Genomic DNA, 13,093 nt, shown 5'->3' with positions numbered 1-13,093 from the left:
ATAATTAAAAAACTGTATATATATAAATATATATATATATAAAAATAACTACTGCAATGTATAATTCTTTTGCCCTCTGTGGGTTTGTCAGACCCACATGGACAGCACCGTGGTTTGTGGGCTTTTCTCCTAGCAACTCCCATTAATGTCAGAATCACTTGGGCAACTGCATCTTCATACCTCACACAGAGAGTTTACTATTTGGCACTGGTTTATGTGTAGAATTCATATGCCTTTGTCTCTGGTTATTTGCACCAGGTCTACTTAAATGTCTTGTCATCTTACAACCACTTCTAATAACAGCTTTATGCTAATACTTACTGAACTTCTCTGCTGCAGTTGTTCGTATTTGGAAAAAATGATGAAGATATGGTCCCTGCCCCAAGGAGCCTATAATTAAAACAAGACCACCATTACAGAAACATATATACTGGCTGGTCTATAATTGGATGGTCTGTTTAGTTTTGTTTTGACGTACTGTATCAAGCAGCATTTAGCAGATGTTGGGAAATTAGTTCTCTGAGCTTCTCATATAAACATACAGCAGACATGCATGTGTATGAATTAATTTCATCATCAAATGTGAGTATTAATTTCATCAGGCATTTTTTAATGTTTGTACCCATTCTGCTGTGCTTTGAGTGCTCCTTGCCAAAAAATATAGAAACTTCTCAAGAGAAAGCTAAGTGACTCTGTTGTAGCAATGGCTCCTAGTGCAGTACTAATGATTCTGTTCTCTTGCAGAAAAGACATTACCCTGAACAAGTCCACCAGTGAAAAAACAATTAAGAAAAGTGTCAATTGTTTCATTGCATACCCTCCATACAGTGTTCACAAAAAACCCCAAACAAAACAAAATGGGTGGGTGTCTCTTGATCTTTATGGCAAGTTGTCCCTTTTATTTTGAGTAATGCTAACCTACCATGCAAATCATGTAGTTGACATTATTATGGCTGCTCATACCTCTGCTGAAATAGCACACATCCAGCAAGACAACAGGTCTTTCCACTCCTCATCTTACCCAGGGGAATGCAGTATTGACGATTAGATTCCCTTTTATGGCTTCCAGGAGGAAGTCAAACCAGGACAAAGAGGGGAGCTAGCAAACTGTAGCTTGCCCCTCTCTATACTGTATACAGGCAGGGAAATAAGGCAGGTGAGGCAGAGAACGGAGGCAAGGCCTGGGACAAAGCCTAAAACAGAACAGAATTTGAAGAGAGCTGACAAAATGATGTAGAGATTTCCTAATTCCCACTTCTGTTTAATCTATTTTGCATTTCACATCTGTATTTTTATTTTGTGGCCCCCTTAGTTTAGTTTTCATGCATTAAGAATTCTAAAGCTACAGCTATGGTTTTAAAAGAACATTCATTTCCCTCCACCCCCAAATCACAACAGACGTGCAATAGTAATTTAGGGTGAGTGGGCACAGATGTTATCAGAATCACCCTCTTACCTGCCAACTCCACAAAATTTTGCAGTGCTCATATATTTTCTTCCACTGCTGTGTGGAATTTCTTATTTTAATCTTCTCTATGCTTTTATTTTTCTGGGTTTTTTGTTTTTGTTTTTTGGTTTTTTTTCAGATGTTTTATCCGATTACTAAGCGTGCATATGAACTCTGGTCAGCTGTCTGAGCTACAACAATACTTCATGACAATCACTGAAAAGAAAAGCAGCTTCTGAAGATACTGATGTGTTTATGGTGAGGGGCCAGGGGCTTGTGTTGAGTGCTAGATTAGCACTTTATAACCATGGCAAATCAGTAAGTTTGGGCTCAGTGACATGGCAGAGGAGAAGTGATGTGATACAAAATATGAGCTGGAAAGCATGCAAAAGAGAGGGAAAGAGAGAAGACAGATTTAAAACTGGATTTCCAATTTCCAGTGTTACCAAAGTGTAATTTTACTAGGACGACGATGCCTTTATTTGCTGACTCTTTGAATTCTCTGTACCTCTCTGTACTTCAGCATGGTGCTGCTAACACTCATCTGCACAGCAAAACATGTGCCGATGTGAGTTCTCTCTGTGCTACAGGCCTATGAAAAGCTATATTAGCACAGCACTAAAACTGAACTAATGCACCCTGTCCCTCAGCAAGGACTAATAGCTCAGGATCAGCTTCATGCTAACAGCTTTTCAGCTCCCTTGATTGGAGGCAAAGTGAGTTTTATTATCCCACAATGTACTTTGTAGAACTAGCCATATTGGGTCTAATTTGGAAGAAGCATTGAAAGCTCTCTTAATACATGATTTTGCTTTTCATTCGTATATGTCAAAGTGCTTTCAAATGAGGCAAGCATCGCTGTCTATATTTCATGATATGCAATACTAGGACAAGCAAAATACAGTGCCTGCCCTCAGCTACACAATGGTCAGGTCTGGAGCACAGTACAGATCTCCATTACTCTACCACTAGACAATATGGTGTCTCTAATTGGCAGCTGCAGGATTGTTCAGATTCTGCACTAATATTCAATCCCATAATTCTTTATATTAAATCCTGTGTTTATAAATAAATGTCCACAGTGGCCAAATTAGAAACACTGCAGTGCACTCATGCAGCCTCAGTTTTTCTAGTTTATTACCTACAAAATCAAAGCAGAATTATGGTAATCTATCATGAAAATGAGCAGAATTTTAATCTCTGTAAGTTGGAGTAATAACAGTGCCTCTATAAAAATGTGCATCATTTGCCACACATCAGGTTTCATATCTTTACATAGAAATTGAAAGAAAAATCTCCTAAACATAATTTCTTCTAAGTATGTTTTGGTTACTAATTAATTAATATTCCAATTATCTTTAAGAAGTTGACTCTATGCAATGCACAATGTTCTATGTTCTTCTACCTACCTTTGTTGCTTAACTTTATTTTCCAAAAATATGATAAAACATTAATGACACCTCCTAGCCCAGAATTCAGGCCTGATTTTCTTGGTTAGTTTTTGTTGCATTGTATCAGGGACTCATTTAGATTTAAACGTTTCAGGTTGTTTTACATATGTAGCAATAACTGTGCTGTTTTGAAAAATGTGGTGCCATCATGTGGACAATATTACGAAGTGTAAAAAGTTTTTAAAAGGAAAACTAGGTAAAAGATAAATATCTGTATTCGATATCACAAATCAGCTGAATTATAAATATGTATTATAGGATATAAGAAGCTATGCACAAATCGGTGATTTTAAAACTGTATTAGGTAAGAAGAAAAACTGATACCGGAATCAAGAATCATCGATTCAATCCTGTTTATTTTCCAGCAGCTCAGGAAGTCCTTTCCCGTGAGCACAGACTGAGCAAAACACACTCAAGAGCCTCCAAGCCACTTTTTATCAGCACCTAATTCCAACATTGCCTACTTCTGTACTCTTTTCTGTATCCGTTTATCTTTTTGGTATTCCTGTAAGACTTTACAAAACTTATTTTTGTACAGCCTGCGTTGCTTCTCTCCCACACAAATGCACACACACTCACACAAACACTCCTATCCATAACATTAGCTGGCCAAGGCACTCTGCCCACACAGTTCTCATTCCTGCATGAGTTCACACGAAGCTTTGTTTCAGCAATGGTTTTGGTTTTCAGCCTCTTCTTGTTTCTTATATTTAACAAAGAGGAAGGATACTTTGCCAGATTTGAAATGGCTAACCCTAATACCAATAAATGCCCACAGTGGCCAAATTAGAAACACTGCAGTGCACTCATGCAGCCTCAGTTTTTCTAGTTTATTACCTACAAAATCAAAGCAGAATTATGGTAATCTATCATGAAAATGTGCAGAATTTTAATCTCTGTAAGTTGGAGTAATAACAGTGCCTCTATAAAAACATGCATCATCAGTGCCTCTATAAAAATGTGCATCATTTTCCACACATCAGGTTTCATATCTTTACACAGAAACTGAAAGAATAAGTTCCTAAAGTTAATTTCCTCTATAAGACTCCATTTAAAACAGATCTGTGAAGGTTTGCACGCAAGGATTGTGATTCAAAAACTGTTCTCTCTGATACACTCCCCCAAAGCAAACTTGCATGTCACAGAACCGTACTCTGTCTCCTGCTCTGAGACTCTGCAAGCCAAGTGCTACTTAGCCTATTCTGCAGTCTCCTGATTTAATTTAAATTGAATAAAGGAAAGAATCTGTAAAGCCTTGCCAGCGGGTTTAAAACACATAGTCTATCTGGGATAGCGCTTGAAGACATAACGTGTTTGGATTGGTCCCTTCTTCTGTGAAAGTTTAGTGGTTTTGTTTTGGTAAAACTTAAAAAGTTTTATTTGTCCTTTGTGAACATTGAAGATCTTTGGAATCCTTTTTGAGAATGGAAATTCATGTAGTATTTTACTCAGAGATTCACTTACTTTGTGCAGAAAGAGTCCACTCTTGTGGTACAGGAGGAAGAGGAATATGTGTATGTGTAGCTTTACTAAATGGACACAGTGGAATGTCATACATAAAGAAGATTCTCTCTGGTGCTGTTTCAACTTCCATATCAATACAGGTAACTCGGTGACGTAATGACATCTGTTTTCCATCTTTGCATCTCATACTTAGTTGATTTTGTTGTATAAGAAAATGTGAGTTCCAGCTGAAATTTTCACCATTCTTGGACCATTTTTTTTTTTCATGTGGATTCTCTGGTCTCTAATTAGGAATGACCATAGACTACAATCTTTTTCTTATTGGATAAACTTACAGTGTCTCTTATTCGTTTTCTATTTTGGCATTTATTTTCATGAAACTTGTGGGGGCTTAATTTTCTTTGACAATTTCACCGTGCTATCAAACTTGGTGGAAATCATTACTGATTGAAAATATCTGAGGGTGGGAAGCAAATGGAACATGGATAAGGCTGCTGGAAGTCTCTAGTCGGTATCACTGTGCTCAAGTTCTTGTTTACTTGACATTTAAATGTTTGGAATACATGTACAAGGGTAAAAAACTCAATTTATACCTTTTTTAATTAATTCCCATAAACCTGAAGCCAATCTTGAGATAAAGAGACCTCACTTGTGATTTTTTAGTAATTGGCAATATTATGCTAGACAGAGCATGGAACAAGCTCAACAACCAGCTTTCTTTCAGATGAACTTTAAATGTCAAAGTATCCCATGACAACTTGCAGGATTTTGGTTTTCAGTGTTTTGGAAACTGTACATTCATCCTTTTAAAAAGTGTGACACTAGCTTGGTTTTGGAAGAATTGGTTAAATACATGCTGAAGGCCAGTAAGATAGTGAAAATATATTAGATTCCTGGATTCTGACATCTTTTGCCATCAGTGAATGTGAAAATGTGAAAATGAATCCTTCCTGATTCATAAATTTTTGATGCTGTGCATAGTTCATCAAATTTTATTAGTTTTTGCGCACTGTATAATATTCATAAGTGAATGAGATTATACATTATTACTAATGGTAGACTTTCATGTCCATTTTTAAAACAAACATCTCTAAACCTAAAATCTGAACAGAAAAACCAAGAATCAGAATCTCATCAGCCTCTGTCGGCTGTAGTCTGGGATTTTTGTATTCTATGTCTCTTCACAAAACTCATTCTTTCTGATCCCGCCTGGGTGAGGGTTGGGTCTATCAATCATTGTACTGTCCTCATCGCTGGGATTTCCTGTAACTATTACCCAGTAATTCTTATCTTCTTCAGCTTTATGTGAGTCCAGATAAGTGTGACAAACTACTTCATATTCTTTTCCAAAATAAGACCTGCAAAGTCAAAGCAAAAGGGATGGGCAGGGGGAATTAACACATATACGAATTCAGCAAATCTGCATCATCTATAAATTGTTCAAGTTTTTCTTATGTTCCTCTTGTCTTATTCAGAAGCATCACCATGCACTTTCAAATATAAGACCCTTACAAGAAACACAATGGCTCACTTTGTTTCCTATAAATAATTTAGGAATTTGAAATCAAAGAGAAATGCCACCTTTCTAGCTTCGGAGCTAAAGTCTATACAAGCTGGTTAGGTTGTCATCACCATTCACATCACCATTTCTCTCTGACTGAGGAAGATTCTGGCTACTTAAAAACTGTTTCGGCCTCAAACTTTCAGACCTTGTTTCATCCTCAAAAACCTGATACAAATCCTCAGTCAGTTCTTGCTCAGAATTTAATGGGAAACATTTGGTATACTCCTTCACAATGCTTAATCAATATTAATGTAATGCAGGCATATTAACTTGAATTGTTGGATTAACTTAAATTTGTTGAGAGATTGATTCATATGAATATAAGCAATATATAGTTTTATGCAGTGTGTTTTTATTTAGTTTTCTTACTCCCTACATTTCTTATTATACCTTTTATTTTTCTTTAAAAAAAACCAAACCCAAACAACTGTAATTGCTCAAGATGTTCAAAGGGAGAACTACCAAGGAACTAGAGAAGGCAAGAAGCATAATAGGATATGAATTAAAAAGAAAAAAGGAAACCAAATAAGTCTGAGCTGATTGTCTTCAGCATCACAGTGGCACACATTACAGCCCAGAAATGAAATAAGGGAAAGGAGAATGTGCATTCTGCATTCTTTTCCATTTCCTCAGTGCATTCCTAAAGCAACTATCTTGCTTCTTACAGAAACTCTTGATGTTGTCACATCATTATACACATCCCTGCCAGTTTTAAAAATTATTCTTACCTTGTCCAAAAGTTCCTCGGAATGGCTAAGCTCCGATTAGTATGGCAATGAGTAATAATCATTTTAGAGTTTGCCTGGAAAAAAAAAAAACCCAACAAGTGAAGACACTTGACAGATATTTTTACAGCAATTTTAACTATTCTTATTCAAATTAAATGCTTTTATTTACTGCTTAGTGTAAGCCCACATTGCTCTATATCACTCTGGTACTGCTGTACATTGATAGTGAGATACTTTACACCCTATCAGTTCTCAACACAACTGTCTCAACAGCTCAGACCAGCCAAATTCTTAGCTCTCAGGACAGACACCTTCTCCTGTCTAATACATCCCATTCCACACCCCTGTGCTGGGCACTTAAAAAAAAAAAAAAAAAAGGTAGCAGTCATTCCAGTGGCCTGTGCGTCTGGGTAATCCCACTTACATACAATATTTTTCCGTACGAGAGATCCAGATGGTCTGGGGACACAGCCTAGAAATGGACTTTTATATGTTACCAATTTTCAATTTTTTCTGTATAAAATAATTCATTTTTAGTCACCCCCATTTACCAATATTGTGAATAAAGAATGTTGTCTTTGGCAATTACATAATTTTGACTGTGTTTATCACTGAGCTGATTTATGTGAGTCACAGTACAAGGCTGTAGAAGGAAAAATTATATTTGTGATATTTTGCTGTACACCCAGCACTTCAGGAAGCCTAGCAGTTCTTTGGAACAGGAAAATACTGCATCTGCTTAATGTATTTACAAAAGGTTAAAAACCTGCCATGGTTTAATCTCAGCCAGCAACTAAGCACCACGCAGCCACTCACTCATGCTCCCCTGGTGGGACTGGGGTGAGAATCGGAAGGGTACAAGTGAGAACACTTGTGGGTTGAGATCAAGACAGTTTAATAGGGAAAGCAACAGCCACGCACACAAGGAAAGCAAAACAAGAAATTCATTCCCTCCTTCCCATTGTCAGGCAGGTGTTCAGCCATCTCCAGGACAGCAGGGCTCCATTGTAACATCCCAAGTAATGGTTACTTGGGAAGACAAACACCATCACTCCAAATGTCCCCACCTTCCTTCTTCTTCCCCCAGCTTTATATGCTGAGCATGATGTCATATGGTGTGGAACATCCCTTGGGGCAGCTGGGATCAGCTGTCCCAGCTGTGTCCCCTCCCAACTCCTTGTGCCCCCCAGCCCCTCGCTGGTGGGGTGGGGTGAGAGGCAGCAAAAGCCTTGACTGTGTGTAAGCCCTGCTGAGCAGCAGCTAGAACATCCCTGTCTTATCAACACTGTTTTCAGCACAAATCCAAACCATAGCCCCATTCAAGCTACTTTGGAGAAAATTAACTCTATCCCAGCCAAAACCAGCACAAAACTACATTTGGAAAAGCATCCACTTATTCAGATGCCCTGGGGTTTTTTATAATGCTTTTTAAATTTAATGAACAGGAGTTCTTAATTAATCACAGCTCCTAATATTGGAAATGGAATTTAGTGCTCAGAATTCCTGAAAAGCAGATTCCAGGTACTCCATCCTCACAACAGGATAATGTCAACCTTTAAAAAATTCTGATGAGAAAAAATGAGCAAGTCAACCTCAAAATGAACACCAGAACCTAATAGTTATATATGCGCACTCCCTGGTTAAAGAGATGGTTCCTCCCCTCTCCCCCTTCCTAAAATTACAGGTCAGAACTTATATAAGGAAAATATGTGTATAAAATGGGCACAACTTGTTTCTAAGTACTCCATCTACTGTTTCAATTAAATCTTCATAACATTTTCTACTGTTTTAATTTCTTACAGGAACTGGAAATCCTTCATATTCAAGACGCAGCTGTGGATCCAAGAAGGTAGCTTGCCAGCAAGTCAAATAGGAAAGCTCATCTGTCAAAAATACTTGCTGAAGGTAAGATTTTTTAGCAAATCTTACAAATGATTTATGGTCACTTGCTAGATATAACTGTAAATAAAAAAATATATTAAGGACAGTATAAATATAACATAAACAAGATGTAATTTTTAAAAATAGTTTTCAATACAAAAAATTTTCTCTCGGCTGAAAAATCAGTCTGCCAAGCTAAAGCTACACATACAAAATCCATAACTTAGATTCTGTATTGTCAACAAACTCCCTAAGTAGCTATTCTATATGCAGACTGGTGAATAATCATTTAAAATTTAATTTACATTCCAAAGAGTCTCTGTCACCAAAGTAGTTTTGAGAGGGAAAATTTTTTCAAAGTTGTGGTGATTTATTTTGAATGCATTGTAACATGGAATGTCTTATTTATGTCTAACTTGCAGAGGGAAACAACATTAACATTGAATAGAAATCTGCTCCTTCAGAATGATAGAACAGTATGTTACTTCATACAACTACTATAGATTTATCCTTACAAGAAATGAAATCTTATCGTTTGGGATTTATTTAAAGAAAAAGTAAAAAAATTATCCCTCTAATGATGTATCCTTTCATGCTTCACAAGCTAATTCTAATTTCCTTTTTTCTTCTCTTTTTTAAAACCTTCTTTATCCAGTTGTTCTGGCTGACAGCCCCCTTGGCTTGCACACCTGATCTCAGGCAGGTTGCATGAACTTTCTAAATAGGTATCGCTTATCTTGATCTATGTATGATTCTGAATCTGTTCTGTAAAGCTAAGATGCTGAACCACTGTACAGCTTCATATAAATATATAGTAATTAAATGCCCACTCTCCATATATGCTACCATTGCCATTTGCAGCTTCGCCTTACCATTTGGTCAGAAAACCCTCCTGTTGTGCCAAGACCAAAGTTTTGCCCAAATCTAATTGGTTCATCCACTGCACCTCCACCAACACTGTTAAAATTGTAAAAAGGAAGAAAGAGTTATTCAAACAATCAGCATTAGTAGTCTTGTTTTGTCTTGTTTTGTTCTACAGTTAGGTCTTGTGGCAACACTTTGTATAAAGTTTACTTTTAAAAATAGGTAAACTCATCTTAATGGAAAAGACATTTCACGCTTGACTCACTGGTTAAAGTATTTAACAGAATAGAAACAGACTGTACTGATGACTTTTTATGATGTATTAATTAACATGCAGGGTGGACAGATAACATCCAATGAAAAATCCATGGGAATTCAGCACTGAGGCCCCCTTTAAAACACACTTAATACAGGCATCTGAAAAATCACACACTAAAAGCAGAACAGTCTGTGTTTGTTTGTCGGTAACTTAACATATGTTGCTAATAATATATGTAACTGATATTTAATAATTTGATTCATTACATCAGCATAGATGCTGGTATATCCCTATTTCCAGAATGATTTCTGTATTTTACATTAAAGAATCACTAAATTAAGTGCTAGGCTTTCTAAGTATATTCAGTGTAAAAAAACTTATGTAGCTGATGAACTTAGTAATCAGTTAATGGGGGACCTAATAGCATTGAGTGCCAATGACTCTAAGATCAGACAGCAGCTAAGCAAAACTATTTTGTTTGCAGTTCTAGAAGGTCTAAATTATGCTCTTGGCATCAAAATTCTTTCTTAGGTCTAGCCCAAAGACTTTTGCTCAGTCAGGATTATATGGGTTAGTTTGAACTCTTATGCACTACTATTATTGTTAAATGCAGGCACTCAGGCAGAGCATTCCACTATTGAACAGCAGCCTGTTCTGTTTCTTCTCCCACAAAGCTCAAATTAAGTATGTATTTGTGAGACAGAATATACCATTTGGTTAAGGGTTTTTTTAGAACAATAGAAACACTGTCCACTTCATGTACAGCAAAAGCATTGACACAAATTTCTGCTTCAGAGACCTTATTTGCAGGAGAACAAATAATAATACTAAGTGCTTCTTGGACATATTTTGTATTTTACAGCTGAAACACAACCACATTAAAAATAGTTGTAGAGTTTACCAAATGATACAGTGAACTCGATTCTGTCTTCACACCAGTTCTAAGCTGATTTCAACTTCCTTGGAATTATTCACAGTAAGATGCGAGCAGAATCAAGCCTAATGCATGACCCAAGTTAAAGCCTCTTTCTTAAATAAACTAATCTTACTCAAATTCATTTGCATATTAGCAAACTTCATTGCATATTTCTCAAAACAAGATACTGAAAGCTAACACAATAATTGAAAACAACTCAGAATAAAGTACCAAACCTTAAAATACAAAAAGTATTTCGACCCACAGGGCCCACACTCTCGACCGCGCTAACTCCACATGGGGCTTGCAATGATTTGGCCGAATACACGGATATTTCACCCAGATTAATTGCCAAAGTCAGACTGCCGCACACTCCAGGGTATTTCTCCACTGAGGATTTGTTGTCTGGGTTCAAAAGCATCACAGTGTCTCCAAAATGAACAAATCCATCCTTAGATACCGACAGCTTTACCTAAATTAAAATATACATAATTTTTACAGAATTATCTGGACCTAATATCGGAAGTATTTTAGCATATAAAATGCTAATCCATATTTCTTAACGCATGAAGAACACTAGCAACAGCTACGCCGTTCTATGTGAGTCACAGAGGATTGAAATAACCTTCTTTAAAAATTACCTTCTTTAAAAGATTTTCTTCAAGTTTGTTTATTTTCTGTATTAAAAGTTCTCCTCGTTCTCTTTTACGCATAAAATCCCTCAAGCGTTCCTGCTTGCCAAGGAGAGAGGGGGTTAGACACGGTACGCAGCACTCTCAGTCTCAGGTTTAAACGGAGTTTAAAAAGTTAGGGGGAAAGGCCGTGCGGGGCCGGGGGGCGCTACCTCCTCCAAAGCCGCCTCCTCCTCCCAGTTGCCGAGGCGCACCCCGGGGCTGTAGGCGGCCATGGCGGGCGCTCGGTCCCGCGGCGTCCGCTGTCGCCATGGCGATGGCTCCAGCCAGCGATTGGGCGCTGGGGAGGCGGAGGCCGCCAATGAGCGGGAGCGAGCGTGAGGGAGGGGGCGGGCTCTTCCCGCCCAGTGGAGGCGCGGCCCAAAGGCTGAGGGAGGGAAGGACCGCGGGTGGAGGGGGGTGTTGTGGGGGCGTCCTGGGGGAGAAAAATGCGAAAATGTTGAAATATCCCAATTCAGACAAGCGACTGCTTCTCCTTAGGCGTGCTTAGAGTCGGGGGAGTTAGTGCAAATGGCGCACTGGCAGACAGAGGCAGGCCCCTCGCATTTGTGTCCGCTTAGGAGTACCCGCCAGACCGAGGCCTGGCAGGGAGAGGCCTCGGCAGTGAAGGGGGGGAAGCCAGAACCATTTGGGCTGCCTAGTGCTTGTGCCCAGCCTGAGAGGAGCGGGGAAAGCAGGAGGCCTGCTTTCCCCGGGGCGGTGCGGCCGAGCCCTTGCCTTCCTGCGGGATGCGCTGGGCCCACAGCAGCTCACCATCTCCGCAGGCCTGCCGGGGGTTCTGATCGCCTGGCCTAACACGCCTTTTCAGGCGTCACTGTACGTGAAATACGAGTGTTCCGGGTTCAGTCGTATGATGGTGTAGTTGAGCAAATGGAAGATCGTGAAATTCAAGAATTTGAGCTGAGCTATAGTCTTAGCATGGGGCTTTATTTACAGTCAAGTAGCCTTTCACACTCTATTGGGCAAGGAGGTGCATCAGCTTAATGCAACAAGTGAGTTTGTGACACTAATGCTACAGTAGTGGTGAATATTGTGAATGCATTAGGTGAATGTTTTGTTTACAAATGTTTCCATCTGTTACTATTTCAGTTTTGAAATCTACAATGGCAAGATAGGCTGAGTGAAATGCTGTGCGTTTACCTTCCAGATAGCTTAAGCCAATGATTTTTAATGATAGTGTGGGTTCTTGCACAGGACATTTAATCCCTTTACAACTGTCATGGGTTTCCTGCAAGCTTACTATTGTATGGTTTCAATGCTTGACAACTTGGAAAGCTTAAAAGAAAATGTTTTTTGTGTGGGCAGCTGGACTACATGTTATCATCAGCCAGTTGTGACAACAATTCACATGAAACCTGGCTCTTCTGTGAATTGTTTTTTAAACCAAAGGTTATTACACAAAAAGCTGTTCAGCACATCCTAAACCTTTATGGACGAAATAAAATCCATTTTTGTTCAAATAGCACCACTTCGTGGTCAGTTCTGGTAAGTAACACTTTCCTGCACCTAGCCACGTTAGCTGCAATGCTGCAATTGTTCAATTGAAATAGGGAGGGAACTTTGTTCATCTTGGCCGAATATAAAATACTTTTCGAAGTATCAGATGTGATTTAAAATCTGAAGTGTTTTCAGAAAAAGATTTAATTTTCTGTGTTGCTAGTAATTTCTACTTAGCACTTAAAATTATGTTCATGTGTTTCAAAGCAAAGGTTCTGATTAGGGTGACTGGTTAATCATACTCATATGCAAATTATAAAGTGGATTTATCGCCCTTTTGTTCAAAGCTGCATAATATATTTGAACTTAAACAATTTACTTTTGCTTATC

General features: G+C 38.4%; 1 protein-coding gene across 3 annotated transcripts; it reads right to left on the bottom strand.

Annotated features, from left to right (window-relative positions):
• Positions 1-5,324: 5,324 nt before the first annotated feature.
• CFAP161 (cilia and flagella associated protein 161) lies at positions 5,325-12,049 on the bottom strand. 3 transcript variants are annotated; one of them, XM_064456277.1, is made up of 7 exons: positions 12,020-12,049; positions 11,216-11,305; positions 10,811-11,046; positions 9,408-9,492; positions 8,455-8,613; positions 6,655-6,728; positions 5,325-5,720 (listed from the first exon to the last, which is right to left on the bottom strand). In XM_064456277.1, the coding sequence occupies exons 1-7, from the start codon at positions 12,020-12,022 to the stop codon at positions 5,534-5,536; spliced, it is 834 nt and encodes a 277-aa protein (XP_064312347.1). In that variant the 5' UTR covers positions 12,023-12,049; the 3' UTR covers positions 5,325-5,533. The 3 variants fall into 3 exon arrangements, with proteins under 3 accessions (XP_064312347.1, XP_064312346.1, XP_064312349.1); XM_064456276.1 differs by lacking the exon at positions 12,020-12,049 and adding an exon at positions 11,419-11,528; XM_064456279.1 differs by lacking the exons at positions 8,455-8,613; positions 12,020-12,049 and adding an exon at positions 11,419-11,663.
• Positions 12,050-13,093: the final 1,044 nt, after the last annotated feature.

Source organism: Phalacrocorax carbo, chromosome 7 (genome assembly GCF_963921805.1).
Source record: "Phalacrocorax carbo chromosome 7, bPhaCar2.1, whole genome shotgun sequence".
NCBI classification, from domain to species: domain Eukaryota; kingdom Metazoa; phylum Chordata; class Aves; order Suliformes; family Phalacrocoracidae; genus Phalacrocorax; species Phalacrocorax carbo.
The sequence above is the reverse complement of the archived record's forward strand: the minus strand, read 5'-3'. Positions and strand labels throughout refer to the sequence as shown.